Raw genomic sequence first — 19,984 nt, 5'->3', positions numbered from 1 at the left:
CTGCTAGGGGACACCTCTGCGGCTTTCCATTGCTGGGCTGCAATAGAAAGCCTCTGCAAGCAGCATTGTCCCCTCGAGGGAGAGGAGAGGCCAAGGGAAAGACAGTCTTCTCTCAGGCTGAGGTCAGCATAGCAGCAGTTGCCCATGAGAGCTCTGCAGGGGATCAAGATTCAAGGACTGAGGGCAGCCTTGCAGCTGCCACTGCCAAGGGGAGAGGGAGGACAGAAGTGTATTTCTTGAGCAAGCAGAAGAGGCTAGCCGAGGCAAGGAACATGTTATGCTAAGAACGGGGAAGAGGGAGCACAAGGAGAGAGGTGGAGGTAAAAACAGAGAGCCAAGATACTGGCAACCAAGTACAGGAAAGGCAACCAGGGCAGAGGGCTCTAGGACTCATCCAGAGCAGCTCTCCCCTGTCTCCCTTAGATCATGTCCCACTAGTCTATCCCTAAGGCAGGGAAGGAAAAGGAAGGAAAAGGAAGGAAGTGGTGAGAGTGGCAGAGAAATACTGCAATCACTATTAACAAGCACCATTTAATGGACTGTTGGAGAGGAGTGTGCTGTAGGCAAAACACTGCTTCTGATCTGAGCAGAAGGGAGGAGACTGGAGAGTGCCCCAGAGGGCTGAGTAGTCCAAGGCTGCGGAGCAATGGGAGGGAATTGAAGGAGTGGGACAGGGTGATTCAGTAAGACCATTGTTCAGGGTGAGGAACAAAGAGCAAAACGGGAGAGAGCTTTTTTGAGAAGGAGCATTTGGCAATGGCAACTGCTTTCCCTTGCTCTTTGTGTGTCTTGCAGCCTTCGCGGTTTATGTCTGAGCTGCATGCACAGCAGGAATCGGGAGATTAGACTAGGCAAACATATGCAGGATCGGCACGCTGCATCCCTGTAAGAAAAAAGAATAATAAAAAAAACCTGCACACCAGTTATTTCCGTTGGTATTTTCTGTAGGAAGTGCCACCTGCACCCCTTCAAATATGGTCTTGCCCAGCTTTGATGATATGTTGGCACTTGCAATAGGTCAAAAGATGGCTTTTGGCATTTTGAGACATCCAGCAGCTCCCCAAAATGCACCTAGGCAGCTGTGAGGCAGCTTCTCAGTCTGAAGCTCTGAGAACTTTGGAACTAACTCGCCCAACTGCTTAAGACGTTGTAGCCTGCCAGTCATCCAGAGCCAGGCTTCTTGCCTTGCTCGCACCCCCACAGCATTTGAGAGGCCAGCTGCAACAGTTGCAGTCCCTCCATTACTCACTACTTCTAGGCCAGTAGGGGATGAGTTAGAAGCGCTGAGCAAAACCCTGAACCTGAAAGAACAGCTAACGTTAACTCCAGGAGGAGCTTTATCACCTGCAATGGAACGTAAACGGTATCGCTGAGCACACTTTCTGGTTTTCTTATGCAGGAAGCAATGAAGGATCAACTGAATACAACCATACCTTGTTAGCTATTTTCACAAGAGGCACATGCTGCTGCAGCTTCTATCTTTCAGGCTGTTACCTATAAGAAAATTGAAGCATGCTTTATTGTAGGAAGGAAACCCTTAATTAGAAACTTAGTTCATGGCCTCATTTGCCTCTCTACGCACATATCTAGTGAATAGCCCAGGAAATGTTACAGAAGTGATTAGCAAAGCAAACCCAAACCACCTCAAGAGAGCCCGTAACTACACACGTCTGTCTTTCCTTTCCACCCCCGCATTCCTAAAGCACCAAGGCAGGAGCAGGCACGGCAGCCATGCCCTCGGGTCACACCGCGGGGGGAGAGAGCTGGAAGAGTCCTCTGACACGCAGGATTAGTAACAATTTCTGTTCTCAACTGGGGCTTAGTCCACGCACAAGTACAACACTGATACAGATACGAAACTGAGGGTGTCAGTTAATCCCAGGTGCCACATACACTGTACCTCCTTCCACCGCCTCCTGCCAGCGAACTCTTTTTCCAATCTCTTCCATCTCATCCCAACTCAGATAACTCGCCTGGGCGCCCGTGGGGCGAGAGCGGCAATGGCCTAGGTGCCCCGGCGACGGCCGCTGCCGGAGTGGCGGCCGGTCCCCCGGCAGCCCCACCGTCCGGGCCCTGCGCTTCCGGCGCCGCGCCAGGGCTGCCGCAGCAGACGCGCGCCGCAGCCACCGCCCACCCCGGCGTGGCGTTATGCGCCCGCGGGCGGAGACCGTGCGCGCGCTCCCCACCTCATGACGCCTGCGCTGCATCCGGGTCCTGCCGGGTGGGGCGCCGCAGCCGCCGAGGGTTGGCGGGGAGTGCGGACGTGGCAGGCAGCGGGCGGGGGAGCGGCGCTTCCGGGGGAGCGGCGGGTCCGGGAACCGGAAGCGGGCCCGGCAGAAGCAGTAGCGGGTCAGCAGCGGTGAGTGAGGCCGCGGAGCGGCTCCGGGGGGAGGGGGGCGCTGGACCTGCCGGCGGTGGCCACCGCACAGGTGCCTGGGGCGGGCGGCTGGTACCATGCCCGGCGGCCCGGCAGGGGCACGAGCCGCCGCTTCCTTCCCTGTCAAGGAGCTGAGGCCTGGCGGCGCTCAGCTGGGTGACACGTCGGGCCCGCCGAGCCTGCCCGGCCTCTGTAGGGGCCCGAGTCTCTCCCGGTAATGTCTCCGGGCAGGAACGCGCCGCTGGCGGCCCGGTCCGGCCCGACCCAGCGGGTGCCGGCCTGCGGGGCTGGGGCCGGCTGTTGGCGGGGCCTTCTCCTCCAGGGCACAGGCTGCCCTGAGTGGAGCCATCGGCGTGCTGGTGTGGTGTGGCGGGTCCCGGCAGCTGCGAGATGGACCGTCGCTCCCTTTCGGAAAGCCGAGTGGTTTTTTTCGGCCCAAGTGCGCTGTGAAGCAGCTACACACACCCCCACCCCACCCCCGGAATGTCCCTAATCTCTTGTAATCCGCGGATTTTTCCCCCAGTGTTTGCATTGTTCTGTTAGAGCTTCCATTCATCCGAGGCTTTTAAAGGATAGTCGTCCCGTGAGGAGACCTGTGACTGAGTTTGGTTGGATTTGGTAGTAAAACTTAACGATTGTCTATCTCTGGCATTGGAAAAGGAAGGAGGAAAGGAGTGAAGGTGGCATGACAAAAATACAAGTGTAGTCTTTAAAAAGCGGTTATGCGAGATGGACTCTTGCTTTCCATTAAGATTGTGCTTTAAATGTGTTTGGTTTATGTCTTTGGGGTTTGCTTTCACTCTTTCTAAGTGCTGCTCTTTAGAGTAGAATGAACATTAGTTTTGTTTCTCTTCATTCTTGGGATGTACTTGAGTATTTTTTCAGTGTGTATGTGGTGTCTTAGATTTGAAATCTTTGTCAGAGGAACTTTGCAAAACCATCCAAATTGGGCCTCCTTGGTAACTGTCACACTGTGTAAGTTCTGTTTAAATTTACTGGCTGATGGAGGTGGTTGCTGAAACATAGGTGAATTGTTTACACCCACACCAGAAGTTATCCACCAGAGATAACGTTTGTAGAGTGTGTTAAAATACATAGTTTTTCCAGTTTCATACCCGGTGTTCATTTTTAGTCATTAATGTGATAATTCCATAAAATATTTCTAGATAGTTTTCTGTTATAGGGCTCTGTAGTCATCTTAACCAAATGTTGGGGGGGGGGGGGGGGGGGCGGAGGGATGTTAGAGGGAGAGAAATCGCCATTTGACACAAAACATGCAATGTCTTTTTTGTTGTTGTTTTCAAGCAGTGTAAAATTACACCACTAGAATGGGAGATGACTCACTGCTGGTTTTGTCCTAAGGTCTTACTGCTCATTAATATGAAGTTGTCCTGAGTGTGTTTAGGAAACTTTGAGTTTAACACCACTGCCAATGCCCCTCCCACCCCACCTGGTTCTTGTGTGGTAGGTGTTCTGTTTATGGGGTGGATGGGAATATACGTGGCCTAAAACTCCAGAGCTTCTCTCTTTAGAGAAGACTTGCCTTCAATCACATATATACGTTGTCTGTGGAAGCATAAGCATTTCTATGTGGTTTTGTGTGGAAAAGATTCTTGCTTCTGGAACTACCCTGTTCTACTTGAAGCTGTGCCACTCAGGATTCCTTATTGCTATAGCCAGACAACAAAGTGGACATCGATATAAGGAATATTTATTCTTAATATGCAGTGACATTTGCTCCAGGTTCTAATTTCATGGCTGAAAGCTGAGTTGTAGTAGTAAACAGCAGTCTGAAAGATTATTTCTTTAATGAGTCGTTTGATGTTTGTACCTCTTTGAATGTTTTCTCCTGCAGTTACAGGGACTATATTTTCTTCCTGTAACACTATCAGAAAGAGGGTCAAAAATCCAAGGAAGAATTGATGGTTGGCTAAGGAAGGGCAAGGTACAAAGAGTGATTTAAGTGATCAACAGCAACGTTACCACCAGAGAGAGAAGGTGGATGTCTCTTGTTCATTAGGTTTGAAAAGTTTATTTGCAATAAATTGTGAAAATACACCCTGTTCTTATATGTTCAGCAAGATTCAATGTTAATATAGAAAGCAATAAAAAATAGTATAAACTGGGCAGTATGCTTTAGGAAAAGCTAATTCTGAGCTTTTTTGTTTCTTGTGAGGGATGGGAATTGCAAAATGCCCATTTGTGTAGAGGAAGTCAGAGTACAGAAATTTTGAATGAAAGATGGTCAGTGTAACAATGTGTGAAGAAAACTTGTTTAGCATTGTAACATGGTTTTTAGTTTTATTCTATATACTGCATCCTTTCTTCCTCCTAGCCTCTTCTCTAAACTACACTTGTAACTTTTCCTAATCAATTATACTTGTGCAAAGTTCACGTAAATGAGTCAGATGACTTCACGTGTTGTAACGTGTGTGTGGGTAGCTAAGGAAGAGAGAAACCTTTCACTGTCATTTTGTCCATGTTGTATTTTCAATGACTTCTGCCTCCACAGGGTTACTCTCCAGAAGCAATGCCCATAACTGAGCATTTTTGAAATCTTTTCTTAGAGCTTTATTACAGAGCTAGAGATGTAAATCAGTCCCGCCAGGAGACTTCAATCACATTTTACGCTCTTTGTTAACTTAAGTAAAAATCTGGTCGTGGTGGCAGTGGGTTGGAAATAGTGGTAGGTTTAAGAGTTAGGTCAAGACTAAACATTTTTGTATTCAGTTTTTAACCAATTTCACTTTTGTAACTTATGTTGTATTGGACCTCGCCCAAGATGATGAATCAGCCTAACAAAACAGGGTTTAATGTAGCCCTTCTTTAGAAGAACACAGAAGCGATCACACCTTAGATGTGAACTGTGATTTTTATGTCCTGAAGCCTGAAAGATATCTTCGAAACAGCCCAGGAAAGACTAGGCTGCAAAAATCTGGTCCAGCACCTATTGTGTCAAGAAGTTCTAGTAGCTAATCTATCCTTTCTTCTCCTGAAAGTATCTTCCGTGAAAATATTGTGGCTTCTAGACTTTCACTGATACTCAGTTGTAAAGTTTAATTTTGAAAACTGTATGTCTTATACCTCTCATGAACTGTTAAAACAGATCTTTCTGGTGGTGACTCAAAATGTATAGATGAAGAAAATATTACCTTTGGTGTGACAAGTTGAGAGTCTGCCCAGGTGAAAGACATAGCACCACAAAGATACAACTGAATTGGAGGGTCAGTTCTAGTGGTGCCATTTAGATTGATTTGGACGAATGCATAGGAGGCATTCTGTTATAATGGCCTGAGTGCTTCCAGATCACTTGGCGGTCTCCGACCGACCAGGATTTTCTGTAGAGAAACAAAACAGGAGTTTCTTGTATTTGAAGAGAACCAAGTGTTCCACAAGGGCTTATAGAGGACCTGGTCGAGCTGTCGGTGAAACAAAACTAAGGACACATGCCTTTCAGAAGAGTGTTAATAGCTCCAGAGTTTAGATCTTTATAAGAATGGCATAACTTTGCTAATTCTCCAGAAAGATGCAGAACAGAATCCTCAAAAGCACTGTGGGTAATATTCTGAATTGGTCTCTGAGGATGCAGATTGTCCCCTTCTGTCCCATCTTTTGGAAATGGTTTTGATATCTGTGTTCAGAAATTAAGTAGACATTTCCTTCAGTTTCAGCATAATATAGGAGTCCATGCTGTTGTCTTTTTCTTTTTTTTTTCTTTTCACCTCCCAAGGATCAGTCTCCCCAGAAGTTGAAACAAACAAGCCTTTTATTTCTGTGGAACCAGTAGAAGTGCTAGCATCTTTCTGAAGGAAAGTAATTTTGCTGTACGCATTTCCTCTAGAAAGTGATCAAGAATTGATGAGATGAAGCTTTTCAGTTTCAAAAGGGAATTAACAGTGAATGCAGCCCGTAAGAAATGATGAATATGCAGTTTTCAGTGATTTGGGACATTTGCCGATTGAAACAAGCTTATATGAATCGCTAGGGTTTTTTTAAAAAAAAAACAGTCCATAAAAAGTGCACTGTAGTCTGCTTTGTTTGGATCCTAAGGCATGTGGAAACTATTGTAAAAGTTAAAAGATTCTCCGTCCCCCAGTATTACTGTGTAGTTTTCTCCCATCAGTTCATTGCCGATTGGCACTGGCAGTCTGTCTTGTCTAACAGTGTTCCAGTATGACTTTTAGCTGTGTAACTATTTTGACCAAACCTTCCATGGTCAACCACCTTTATACAGAAGACTAGAAAATGGCATAGAGTGACTGCTTTGTGCTTTGCAAGAAAATGATTTATTTATAGTACTGACAGCTTGTTGTCATAGTATTTTCCCAACAGCATGAGTCCTGCTTATTTGAGGTTTATGTATTGTAACTGCTGAGTAGTAATACCATGTTCAACAGCATGTTTTAATGTTATGTTTGGCTTTGTTTTGGTAATGTTACTACATGCAAAGGAATATCCTCAGTACTTTTATCAAGCGAAACAGCCTATTTTCTCCATTTCCCCCATCAGGTGTATATATTTATTTCTGTGGTTTTTTTTTTCCCTTCATGTCATAAGACAGCCTAAAACTGTGATTTTCCCCATATTCCTTCAAGTGACTGGGTTCTAATTTACATACATATTTTTTGAGTGGAGACAAAATGAATGCTGTTTGATACAAATGACTTGTACTGGGGGAGGAGGAAAATGGACTCATTCAGTGACAACTGTCTTCTGCCTTCTCAGAGGTAGATACTCTTGGCCCTGCCCTTTATAGTATTCCACATCCGTGGTGATCAAGCATGCCACTCGCCTTACGTTTAGAACAAGTCAAGCAACCAAAATAATGAAGCAGCCTTGTCCCCAGCTTCAACACTGAGCCTGTTCTTGAGTTTCCCTCCTCCTTTCCAGCTCCCTCCTTGACCCTCTGCCAGTATGGAGCATGCATCAGCCTGTGCTATGGTGGAGATTAGCCTGTGCTGGCTGCCACATGGGCTGGCTCAAGGTCTGAGGTATATCTACCTTTCTGTCAGTTGGGACACTGAGTTAGAACTGTCTCCTTTGTGTAGCTACTTTTTCCATAGGAAGTGTAGGAAATTATCTCAAACCTCTTTTCCTCTGTAAGGCTTGCATTAAACGAGCTTACCTCTTGGTTTCAGTATTATTGCAGAGAGAGCAACAAGCCAACAGATATTACCTGCTCAAGTGGGAAGTACTGATATTCACATGAGGGAGGGGAGAGAAGACTGAAAAGAGGACAGTAAAAGATCATCAGGTAAGGTCACTTACTGAGTATACACTCACAGCAGCAAGCTAGAAGTGGTTTCCAAGGGACACCCTTGAGTTCTTGCCCCATCATGCTTAAAAAAAAAAAAAAAAAGCATTGATCTTCTCCTGCCCTGTAGTAATTCCTTGTTCAAAGATCTGTTCAAGGATTTCTATAGATGTAACTTGTGAAGAGTGTCTTAATGATTATAGATCAGGAGGTATCCTGCAGGATGCTGCTCCTTTGCCTGCAGCTCTCCCTGGAAGAACGACCTGTTTGTAGGAGTAGTGACCAGAAGCCAAGTTCTCCATGCACAATCCAAAAAGCAATAGTCAGGGGCAGGAAGAAGTGACAGCAGCCCTCCTTCCTTGGCAGAAGCCCTGCCCAGATATTCCGAGATGTGTGGGTAGAGCAGTCGTCTTGCCGTGTTCTCCCTTCCCTTCACCCCCACCTTTGCAGGAGGAACTCTCCTGCTTTACTGTTTGCACAGAACAGAAGGTGGTTGCAGGTAGGTCTGACTGGTGTGGTGACATTGGTTACCTACCTGGGGAGCAAGAGGTTAACCTTTGGGGGAACTTGGGAAAGGAGTAGGTCCCAAAGTCCAGATTTCCTGGCCCCATGGCTACTCAGGTTAGACTGTTCTGCAGAACTAAGTCAAAGCTGTTGTAGGAAACCAGAATCTTTAGCAATGACTCTCTTGCTGTCATGTTTATCTTGTATTATCATGTTTAAAAACACTGCAGGCTTATAAAAAAATTTGTGACGCTGTTGTAAGTTGTTGCAAATGGCATTATATATTACTTTCAAGAGCAAATTACCTCTAAATATTTTGAAGTTCCTATTCTAAACAAAAGCCCTATCATTACCTTAATGCAGCTTGAAGAATAAAAATATAAAACTCCATTTATTTCCTTTCATATAAAATTCAATATCTAATTTCATAGTAAGCATTAGCATTCTTAGTGTTGACATTTGTCGTGTTTACTACCTACAGGAGGTTAAACGCAATATGTATTTAATATATGTATTATGCTAGCTTTCTTCTGTAAATAATTAGATTGCTCTGTGATCCATGTATCTTCCCTTTGTTCATATATATATATATGGATCTGAAAGTAGTTCTTTCAGTGTGGATGGTTCTTACAGAGCTGTAGTTATTTTAGTACCCTTGCTGTACAACTGTTGTGTCAGTTGTTAAAATAATTCTTTGACCTTATATTTTTGGTAATGTGAAGAACCAGCCTTAGCATTGGTTGGTATACTCTGATCAATATATAGGCAAAATAGCTCAGGTGTTTATCTGCTTGAGTTAAGCTGTAGATTCCTTGTTGAGATTTGCCTCAACTGGCTGATGGCTGTTGCAGCTGTATGTGTCCTCTGTATTAAGATTTACTCTGATGTATCTTCATATGTTCATTGTAGGGTTTGGAGCAAAACATGAGGGCATAATTAGTTATTTGCTTTACCTTAACTTTGCATTCTATAAAAACTGCAGTCTTTTAATAAAAAAAATTTAATTGCTGTAAACACACATTTCTTTACAGTGTTAGTGTAGATAGTCTTAGCTGAAAAGGGTAACAGTGACATATGAAGTGTCCAGAAGAGTACAGGGGATGCAAAATATCCTCGAGAAATAGACCATGAGGGCATCTCCTGCCTGTGAAGTAATCTTGGCTCTCCACAATTCAAGGGCTCTGTGGCTTATCTGCCTAATTGGTACCGTGGTATTGTAAGAATTGTCTGCTTGGTTTGGGGTCTCATGATGCGTTTCTGGTTTTTTCTTTATAAAGTTAGTTAACCTCTTTATAGAGTTAGTTAGAAGAATCGGGAATCTGTATGTTAAGCAAGACTTCTTGCATAACTTTCCTAAGAAACATCTCTCCTGTCTCTGATGCTCTGTTTCAGGTCTTTCCCTTTTGTATAACTCCTTTAGTGACATCTTTTCCTGAGATGCTTTTCCACTTTGAACATCTTTCTTAGATGAACATGCTGCTTTGGGAATATCTTAGTTTTCTGAAATGCATGTACATAACAAGGGCATTAAATCATATAGTGGTGGGGGAAAAAAGCCAAAACCCCCTATATTGGTCCTGTTCTAGATTCTATCAAACACTTCAAGAAGCAGCCTTTGTGGATGGTGAAGGCATGTTTCTTGTAGCAAGGAAGCATCATCAAGTAGACTAACAAAGAGTGAAAGCTGAACTTGTTCAGTGTTAATGAAGTGTTATGCTGAGGAATGTCTTGTCTGTGTCATGAAATCTGTTTTCTGTTGGTCTGATGTTGAGGGTGGAAGTAGCTTGTAAGGTGTCCCAGGAAGCTTTACTATGGAATAGCAAATGGTGGGTTGTTTTTTTTTTTAAGTTGATGATCACAAGTCTAACCAGCATGAAGCAGTGAATAAGTTGATTAGAAAACATAGTTTCTGAAAATATTGTTTTCTAACTAGCTTTTGTATAGCATTACCTTACTTGAAAAAATTGCTGTACAAGAGTAAATAACCATTAGTCTTTTACTTTCCCTAGTATCTCAGGAGCTCTAATTTCTGTGAAAACAGTAGAGAAGTTGGCCAATCTGTCTTTATGTCTGCTAAACACCTTTCCCCCCCTCCCCCCCCCCCCCCCCCGCCCTTTTTGCAGGTGAGATTAGTTTGGGGATGTGAATACAATGAGTGTAAACCAGCAAGCTCACACAGGGCCTCCTTATGGGCAACCTCAGCCTGGATATCAGGGATACCAGCAGCCTGTCTACGGAGGACAGCCATTGCCAGGGGTTCCTCAGTCGCAATATGGAGCTTATAATGGTCCGATGCCAGGATATCAACAGCCGGTCCCTCCACAAGGTACTTTTCAGTCAAACTTAATGGTTGATAACCTGTGAATTGTTGCGTGCATGGAATTTTTTTCTGTATAATTCCTATTGTTAGTCTTTATTTTCTTCTTCTGTATGTAGCTTACATGGTGTTAAAAATCATGTTCTTCCTGTACATTCTGAGGTTATTGTTCTGTCATTTGTCCATTTCAGTAGGGCTTACTGTTCTTTTAATAGCTCATAAAATTAACATGTTGAGAAGCACAACCACCTGCTTTTCTCTTTTTTTTTTTTTTTTTTTTTCTATGCCCCTGTTGTACTGAAGCACCTGACTAGGACAGTCTTCCTGATGAGGTTATGTTGAGGGGCAGCAGTTAGGGACCATAACAGATTTATAACTGAGACTGCCTTATATTTTATATATAGAAAGTTCTGCATTCCTTCCTGAAAGATTAAGACATACAACTGTAGGCAGAAAGCATATTTCGAGCTATTTTCTCTAATGCCTTTAAAATCAATAGAAAGTTTGTGGACATGTGGGCAAGCTAGTGAGTTCCAGAATTTCCGTGGTTCTGCATGATTGTATCACTTGTTGGGTTTGGTTTTGTTTGTTTGTTTTTTAAAGTTCAACTATTTTCCTGTATTCAAAAGAAAGGCTAACTTAAAATTATTAAAGAACTTTTGGAGGACATGAATTGCTTTAGGAGATTAATAGTGACTTTAACATCTGAAATGTAGAGGAGAAAATACCATTGTTTTGAGCAGAACTATTTCTGCCTCTCAAAATCATGTGGATGAATTCAGTTTTGCTGGGACAAGCACAACACGAACTCTCACTCTGAAATGTTTGTTTAGATTTCAGATTGGTATTCTAAGGAAATGAGGAATATGCTAATCATGCTAATAGTCTCTATTATTCTCTCCTCCAAATATGGTTTGAATTTTTTGCAACTTCTTGAATTTTAAACCATACTCAATGAGAAGGATAGAACATCAAAGTGTCTGTAGTTGTCTTGAAAATAACTGAAGTGGAAGACTGAAATCTGGGAGCTGAATGATTATCCTGGTGGGTTTTTTTGTCTGGAGTTAGCAGGGCAGTGGAGCAGAAGAGTTAGTGTGGTGTGCTAAAGAAGGGGTTATTCAGTTTCTCCATCTTCCTCTTCTCTCCTTAATCTTCTTCCTCCCCTCCTCTCAACAAATCTCTTCCAACAGCACTTTTAATCTGTGAGTTTTGAACTAATTTCACAGAGGGTTTAAAGTCCTATAAAAGTAATGAAAATTGGCACTGGGCAGAGAAAAGAAATCCTGCTTTCTGGGAAGACAGGCAGAGCTCAGCCATTGAGCGCTTTGTTTGGCTGCTCAGTATAGCCATTGACTAACTAGGGTTTTCTGTCCCATGGAAGGAATGGGGAGAAATTGGACTTGCTTCAGTGTGGGAGAGAAGGAGATTCAAGAAGGACAAAGATTACTATAGATTTGTTAGAAAAGTTTCATCAGTGCAGCTATTCATAGAAAACAGGTTTTGGCTGTTAGCAGTGTGAAGAATGTTTAGGATGTTTGTGAAAAGAAACTGATGAGCATGTTCCACCTGATACTTAAAGAATTATTTACAAGTCTGAAGAGCATTTCTTTTTACTGGAATTTACTTTTTTTTTCTGCATTATTTCTGGTTGCCTTTTTTAATTTCAGAACAACAGAAACGTGGTTCATGACGGCTCAGTAAGGACATAGCTAGAAAGCTTGGTAACATGCATATAAACTTGTGCAGATTAAAAATGCAGATTTTGTTTGTGTCAGTAATGATTGAAAGGTAGTGTGACACTGAGGGCAATAAGGTGGTCTCATTTGGACAACAAAAGCATATTGCACTACTCTTTAATATCTCATGTACTTTATTGGTATATCAGGTAAAGGCCACTTAGGATTTGTGGAGGTCTCTTCTATCTTTTCTTCTGAGATCATCCTTCCTAGACTTAGCAGACTGTATTAAGGAAATCTTAATTGTCAAGTTGTGCATTTTGGATCTGTTACTGTAAATCCATGATCCATATCTTTAGAAGGAAGGAATGTAAAATTCAGAGCACTAGCACAACAGTCAGAAGTTGACCTGTTAGTATCTGCTGAATATGACATCCAGGTGGAAAACAAACAATGCGCTATCAAAGAGAGCAGACAGGTGATAGTGAAGATAGTGACAGTTATCCTTTCTACCCCCATCTCCAACATGTTATGTTTATTGCAGGTCTTTGTAGGAAGACCTGTTGTAGCTGCATAATGTAGAGGAGAGAGAATTAATTTCAGAGGCACTAGAGTGACAGGAATTCAGTGAACGCTGAGGGTAAAAGGAAAGCTGCCAGTATTGTTCTGTGTTCTCAAAGTAGTTGTCTTAGGGATTTATTTTAAAAATAATAATAAAATTGCTTGCAGGACTGAGTGGAGAAGTGTTGGGAGCAGGTGTCATCCTCTGTCAGGGAGGCTTTTGCATCTGATTTATGTGACAAACCCTAGCTCTAACTAATGGAAACATGGGAATGCCACGCCAGCGACGCTAGTCTTGCTTGGGACTAGAAGTGGAATACTGTGCTGCTAGCTGAAAATAACTGCTTCTTGCTGTGAGAATGTTGAAAGAACCAGGACAATTCTGCATCAATCTTTCAGTCAGTGTGTTGGTTTCCTTTTGATGAGATTGTGCAGTTGAAAGTGCAAACACAATTGTCTGAACACCAATAGCAGCTAGGCTGCTGCTGGATTGTTTTACATGGACTTTGTTATGTATTAACACTTTTATTGATGTTAATATATGAACTATATTGGGAATATAAGTTGTGCGTGTTAGAACAATGAGAGAGGATATAGCTTAAGGAATAACGTGGTAAATGTGACATGGATTTTATGTACGTGATATTTTCTGCACTGTGGACTGTCCTCAGCATTGGAAACACTGTTTCTTGGTGCTTTCTCTCAGCCTTGATTTACTGGCGTGTTGTGTCTTTCCAGGTTACTTTCCTTCCTTGGGGTTCCCTTCGAAGGGCTCTCCTGTATCTCTCAACTCTGACACTTCTTCTCTTGCACCTAATTTCATAGGTAAATAGAGTCCTTTCTATGGGAGTGTTTGTACTGTGTGCTGCTTCTGTGCCAAGTACCCATTTAATATGAATATTTATCTCAGAGATGTGGGTACCTGATTATTCAGGCAGAGGTGGGTGGGACACTTCCCAGTCTAGTTGTGGACAGCACTGCAGAAGCATAAATAGGATATGAAGAAATAATCCTAGTAGAAATCCCTTATGTCTGCAGATTCATAGATAAAACCTGACTAGTGACTAATGTTTTATGAAGACTGATTTCAAAACCTGAATCGGCCCATTCAGATTAGGTCAGGGAGAATCCTTAGTTTAGGAAAAAAAAATGCAGTTTCCTACTTGAGAGAGAACTAAAACAGGAGGTTTGAAATTATAACATTGCCATGAAGAAATTAAAAATCTCCCCAGGCATCAGGAGGTTGTTATTGGAAGTCATGAGAGATTTGTAACTTGTACTTTCATTTAAGAGAAAAAAATAAGTTTTTAGGTTCCTTGGCTATAGCATAGAAACTAAATGTATGTTAGGAATAAGTATGATTCTAAAAGCTGTGGCTTGAAGAAATACTTTTGCAAAGCTATCAATCAAGACATAAGAGTTAGAAACACTGCAAGAAATCATTGTATTTTTTCCTTCTTTACAGCTAGTGGTATATTCGAAGAGCTATTTCCAGCAGTGTCAATTTGTTTAAAAGAGTAGGGAGTCGGAACTGGGCCAAGACTGTCTCTGGACTTTGAGTAAAATCTCAGGCATTTCCCATTTTGCTGTGATCTGCCTCTTTTTTGAGGTCTGTGATGAGTAAGAACAATATCTCAAAAGTGTTGAAGGGGAACCTCAGGATTCCTGGAGTAATGAATCTTAAAATAATAAACCACTAGACGTTCATACCTGTTCAAGTGACTTTTTCCAGTGGCTATTTGAGCGGTCTGTAGTAAAGATTACAGAACTATATTTCTGATAAGAGCTAAAAAAAGAAGGCTTCAGAAGCTTTTTCTGGAGTAAGCTTGTATTTGTGAAATTGTATGCCTGTTAAAGTTCATGGGGAAAAAAGTTAATGTGTTAAAAAAAAAAAGTGTATGTAGGATCCCTTCAGGAATTGGATTAAATATGCTTTCAAAGACAAAAGATAATGATACCAAACAGTTTACATGTACTATCAAAGGAAAGAGATTCCAAAATAGATGAAAGTATATCAAATTACCTGAAAAGACATTCAGAAATAGAAATACCACACAACATACAAGTAGTTGGAGATTGGGAAGTGCTTAGCCAGAGAAACAATAAGATGAAGGTGCTGTGGCAGTAGTTTAGGAAAGGCAAGATTTAATGAGATGAAGGTATGTAAAAATAATAAATGACTCTGGAAATAATTAAGTATTAAGTCTCAAAATGAAGAACAGGAGGAGGTTTAGTAATAAAGGAAAAAACCCAAGAAATTACTGGTTATTTATACAAGGTTTAGTTAATTCCTTCCTTGAATTCACATCCACAAGCTTACTAAGAATTACATGTAGCAAATAAGATAAAAAGTATGAGTTGAAACCTTATGCTTTGGTGTATAAATTATACTGCAGAATTGAGAAATGGCTTCTCTCATTTCTTATTTCATAACATTTCCTCACAAGAAGGTTTCAGAGTCCCTTTTAAACTTGTCACACTGGTCACTATAGAGGGACAACAGGGTGTAAGTGCTGCCCTGGTCTCAGGGGGCAGTTTACTCTAGTCATCTGTATTTAACAATATTCCAGATGTGAAATATGTTCCCTTGTGGTTCGCAGGCATGGTCATATGGTTGTTCTAATTATCAGCATTTTTAACATAATATTGTTAAAATAGAAATTTATATTCTCTTTTTTTGGAAGTAGACAATGCAGTTGGTCTGCTGGTGTTGTATCCAGCATTGTGCAGTCTGCGGAAAGTGTGAAGACTTGTTTCTGAGGCAAATATGTTTGGGCTGTGACTGAATCAGCTCAGTCTGAAAAATGAGAAAGTATTTTTGTTAGCCTCCAACCTTGGGAAGAACAGTCTGTGGTGGCCCCTATTATGTCAGGTATAAAAGCAGTTAGTCAGATGTAACTGTTGAAAACTGATTTTACTCACATAACCTGCTTACCTCTCAAGCAGGGAAAACTGATTAAATTTAAAAAAAAAAAATCTTTTGAAGACCTTACACAGTACATATTTTCTACTCGGTCCGTGTGGAGATGGTGACTACTGCAACTGGCAAAAAATATTTGTGCTTTCAGTTTTGCTACTTCTAATATAGTTATACAAATTATCTGTAGCTCATGGAGTATTGATACATCAATTTGGCCTTACTAAAACTGCTAAAGTGCTCCTGCACTTCATTTCCTGGACTTTTTGTGGTAGTTGGTTCAAGCCCTTGTTTCTGTGAGTGATTTGTGAAGTGTGTCCCTGTCCGTCCGTCCCCCCCCTTTGTCTGTAGGTTCGTCAAGAGCCCCTCCAACATCTGGACCTCCCCCTCCAGCTTCTGGAGCATCTCTTCCTTCTGGCCACCTGGCATACAGTCAGTTTGGACATGGAGATGTGCAGAATGGGATTCCAGCCTCAGCAGCCCCAATGCAGAGGTATGTACAGGAAGAGCAAATCATAACAAAGGCCAGCCTTGGTAGACCTACGCTAGGTCTAGACCTTTTAGGATCGCAAACAAATGAAATTGTTTTTCCTGTGGTGGACATTGACTTTCTTGATTGCTTCCTTATTGTTTTGGAACATTTTACCGTAGGGGTATTTGTTAGACAGTAAGATTATCTGGATATGAAAAACTTCTGGAAGGATATGAGCAGATATCAGTGACTGATGAAAACCACTTCTCCCACAAAGACTTTCTTTGTGGTAGTCCTGTTCCCATAGGAATTTTCTGATTCCCATAATCTGTCTTGTTTTAAAACAATTGCATCCACACAGCCTTGGCAGTGTGAACCGATCTCTCTCTGGAGCATGTTGCTGTCTGTCATTACTTAGTATTGGTTCTGGGTCCTTTTTTGTCTGTTATGGATCCCTGAGTTATCTTCATCTAAAGCTCTTGGGCATCTTCTCCAGAAAGATATTGCCATTACCTCTGTGGTGGAAGTGGCAACGGTCCTCGCTGTTTCATTCTGATGACTGATAATGGGGGAAGGTGGTTGTGTTTTGTTTCCTTCTGGTTAAGCTCAGCACCGTCGGATGGAGAATCCAAATCCTTAGAGCAACTGAGCATTCTTATAGAGCTGTGCTGGTCTTAATGTTGCTCACCCTGTACATTCTGTTGCAGTATTTCTGATTTGTTGTGATAAGTAAAATGGAATTAACAAAAAAATGCTATAAATGTAGGATCTGTATTTTAAGAACTAATAGATTTTTTTTTGATGAAAGGAATTCAGATCCGTGCAGGATATGTAATTATTTATCCAAAACTGAGTACAGTGCTTCACGTGAATAATTGAACCCACCTAGCATTTATGTGGTAGAACAATTTTAAAAGGCACAGACAATTGTAACTTCTTGTATAATGCAGAATCTAGTGAAGTTTCTATTCTTCCTGTTCAGGCCACCTGCTTCTCAGCTGTTTCTGCCAGGCTCTGCACCCACACCTGTCAGCCAGACATCTACGTTCCAGCAGTATGGTCCCCCACCAGCCAGTGTACAGCAGCTCAGCAATCACATGGCAGGGATGACAGTTGGCAGTACTACAGCCTCTGCTCCTCCCCCAGCTGGACTGGGCTATGGTGAGGATTCCTGGCTACAGAAATAATGCTATTGCTTTTCATTTATGCTAGTAATTTCATAAAAGATTTGCTCTTGTCAATGGTCCATTGCCATATGGTGACGAGAATTCTCTGGGTGTTGACAACTGCCATAGTAAGTGGTAGTTTCCTTGACTTATTAGTCCTTTCCATTGGGGAAAACAGAACTGAGATTATTGTAGGGGACAGTGCAGGAAGTACTGCAGGATGTGAGTAACAAAAGAGAGTAACCATTTCTCTTCATCTACGTGAATCTTGGTGTAAAACACAAAAAGAGTCTTTCCTGAAGTAAGCTGTTGGAGAGTCTACATGCCTTGCTGCTGTTGTGCAGCAGCCCAGTCAAAAAAAAAAAAAAAAAAAAGGAAGGAAAAAGAGCTCAGTAAGTCACAAAGGGCTGAAATTACTCTGAATGATTCTGTGAAAGGTTTTGCGGGAAGTTGAGAAGAAACTTACTTCAACAGTATAAATTGAATTTAGGTATTTTGTTCTATTGTATTAGATCCCACCATCAGGTCCCACTGCTGTAGATTACAGGACTTTTTTTTTTTAATTGAAAACAGAGATTTGTCTTTGGTATGTGTAATCTGGTCTGACTACACTTTGATTTTAATTTTTTTGAATTGTTTTGGTGAAGTACTATTTGACAAGGACCATTCTTGAACTACAAGTGCCAACTTAGTGTAGAGTTTAAGATACAAACTTATTTCAGTTCAAGAAATAGGTAGACAGACTTGTGGTGGTTCTTGTTTTGCATACTCCTGGCTTTTCACCTTTTTTCTGGCCCTGAATCCTGAAATGTATTCTGATTATGTAAAGTAAGAAGCTCAGACTTTGCGAGAGAGGACAATGAAGGAACTATCAAGTTTCAGATCCCTTAGATGAGTTTCAGCTCTCTGATCAATTTAGAAGGATGTTCACTTAAGGTTTGTCTCTATTAGTCCTGGCAAGTCCATCTGAAGATGAGAAGGTGGTAGGCCTATTTAGATGATCTAGAGCAAATAGGGTTTACTTGCATGTTGGTTGTCTTGAGGATAGAAGAAAATTATGTTATATCATCTTTTCTTCTCATCAGGTCCCCCAACATCAGTTCCCCCAGTCTCAGGAAGCTTTAGTGCAACAGGATCTAGTCTCTACACACCTTACACTGCAAGCCAAGGATCCCCTCCTACCAGCGTGTCTCAGGGTCTTCCTTTGGCACAGCCTCCATTTCCTGGTCAACCAGTATCAACTCAGCGCCTATCTACTCAAGTCCCTGGTTTTGCCCCACCTCCCTCTTCTACAGGGATTGGACCTTCCTCTTACCCTCCTACCACAGGTGCCCCAAGGCCACCTACCATGCCAGGCCCACCACTGCCTGGGCAGACAGTTGCTGGGCCACCAACATCCCAGCCTAATCATGTATCCTCACCACCACCTCCAACAACTATGTCGGGGCTGCACCCTGGGCCTCCTATGAGCGGCCTCCATGGACCGCCTCCTCCAACTCATCCTCCTCAGCCAGGATACCAAATGCAGCAGAATGGTGAGTATTCCTAGTATAGCAATTTTAAGTTACATGTGTTACCTGTGTGCCACAAACTGAGAACTGGATTTCAGGTTTGTAACTTGCGGACTCCTGGCTGCACTTCAAAGCTTCCCTCTTGCTTCCCTGTGCTCACGTCTGAAGGACAAATCCAAGATAAATGATAAGATGTGTCATTATACAGTATTTGCTATATAAGTTTTAATCAGATTAGTGTAACTAAAGAAATCTTAGCTAGCTTGGCCAAAAAGTTGTTTAATAATTAGTGCCATAATGCTACAAGAATTTGTGATCAAAATTCTATTACGAACTTTAGTTTCATGTTTGCAGACTCATCTGTTCAAAAGTAGAGATTTGAAATCCTGAAAAGCCTCACTATCTTTTCCCTTTTAAATTTATGGCCAGTGTGCATAGGAAATGTGTATGAGAGAAGTTGTTAAATGTTGAGAAGGAGTTCCTGCTTTTTCTTCTTTAATTCACAAAACTGTGTATTTTTCTCCTTGTAGAACCTTTCATGTTTTGTGTATGCTTAGAAGTAATACCAGTTAAGCCTTCTGCATTATAAACAGCTTTGGCTGTTTTTCTAATCAAAAACATTTACACGTAGCTAGGATAAAGTTGTCAGGACTGAGAATCCTGTCCCCCATGCAGCTTTGCACAATTGGCCAGGTAAATTACTTAAAAATATTTGTCCAAATCACTATGAACTGTAAAAATAATAATGGGGTAAATCATGCTGTTATACCATGACTGACTGAAATTGTCTAAAGTAATATGATATAACTTCAGGTAGTTACAAAACAAAAGAGATAATCACACATTAACCTGTTACTGTAATTTCAGATGAGCCAAAACTGCCTGAGAGAAATCCTGGCATACCTTTAGTTTGCAGAATTATGGGTCATCCACTAGCTGATTTGGCTGTTCTGTGCGCTTTCTGTTAGGCAGTTCTGTAATTTAACTTAAATATTCATAGTGCATGATCTTCGTGCGCATTGTAATGATGCTATTCTAAAAGTAGTTATGTTAGTCTTAAAACCTGTGTTTCCTTAAGTCTGGTTTTAAAGAGGACTGTATCCAGCAGTTTATTGGATCCTGGATAGAGATGCATGGGTTAAGCTGAATTAACTGAAAAGCATGTGACTCTTATTCTTGTTTTTTTGAAGATGATGGGAAAAGTGTGGGGTGCCTAATGAGGAAACACC

At 41.8% G+C, this 19,984-nt stretch overlaps 1 protein-coding gene across 5 annotated transcripts in view; it reads left to right on the top strand.

The window, feature by feature from the left end:
- The first annotated feature begins 2,261 nt into the window (after positions 1–2,261).
- The window catches only part of SEC24C (SEC24 homolog C, COPII coat complex component), a 38,629-nt gene continuing 20,906 nt past the window's right edge, over positions 2,262–19,984 (top strand). For 2 of the 5 annotated variants that reach the window (XM_064464982.1, XM_064464980.1), the window contains exons 1-7: positions 2,266–2,359; positions 7,516–7,631; positions 10,259–10,461; positions 13,428–13,514; positions 15,958–16,099; positions 17,061–17,239; positions 18,330–18,779. In XM_064464982.1, the coding sequence (XP_064321052.1) occupies positions 10,287–10,461; positions 13,428–13,514; positions 15,958–16,099; positions 17,061–17,239; positions 18,330–18,779 (1,033 nt within the window). In that variant the 5' untranslated portion in view covers positions 2,266–2,359; positions 7,516–7,631; positions 10,259–10,286. Of the gene's footprint in view, positions 2,360–7,515; positions 7,632–10,258; positions 10,462–13,427; positions 13,515–15,957; positions 16,100–17,060; positions 17,240–18,329; positions 18,780–19,984 lie in introns of all 5 variants that reach the window. The other 3 variants (XM_064464981.1, XM_064464983.1, XM_064464984.1) reach the window with 3 other exon arrangements.

Source organism: Phalacrocorax carbo, chromosome 13, assembly GCF_963921805.1.
Source record: "Phalacrocorax carbo chromosome 13, bPhaCar2.1, whole genome shotgun sequence".
NCBI lineage: Eukaryota > Metazoa > Chordata > Aves > Suliformes > Phalacrocoracidae > Phalacrocorax > Phalacrocorax carbo.
Note: the sequence above shows the minus strand (reverse complement) of the source record. Positions and strands in the feature narration are given on the sequence as shown.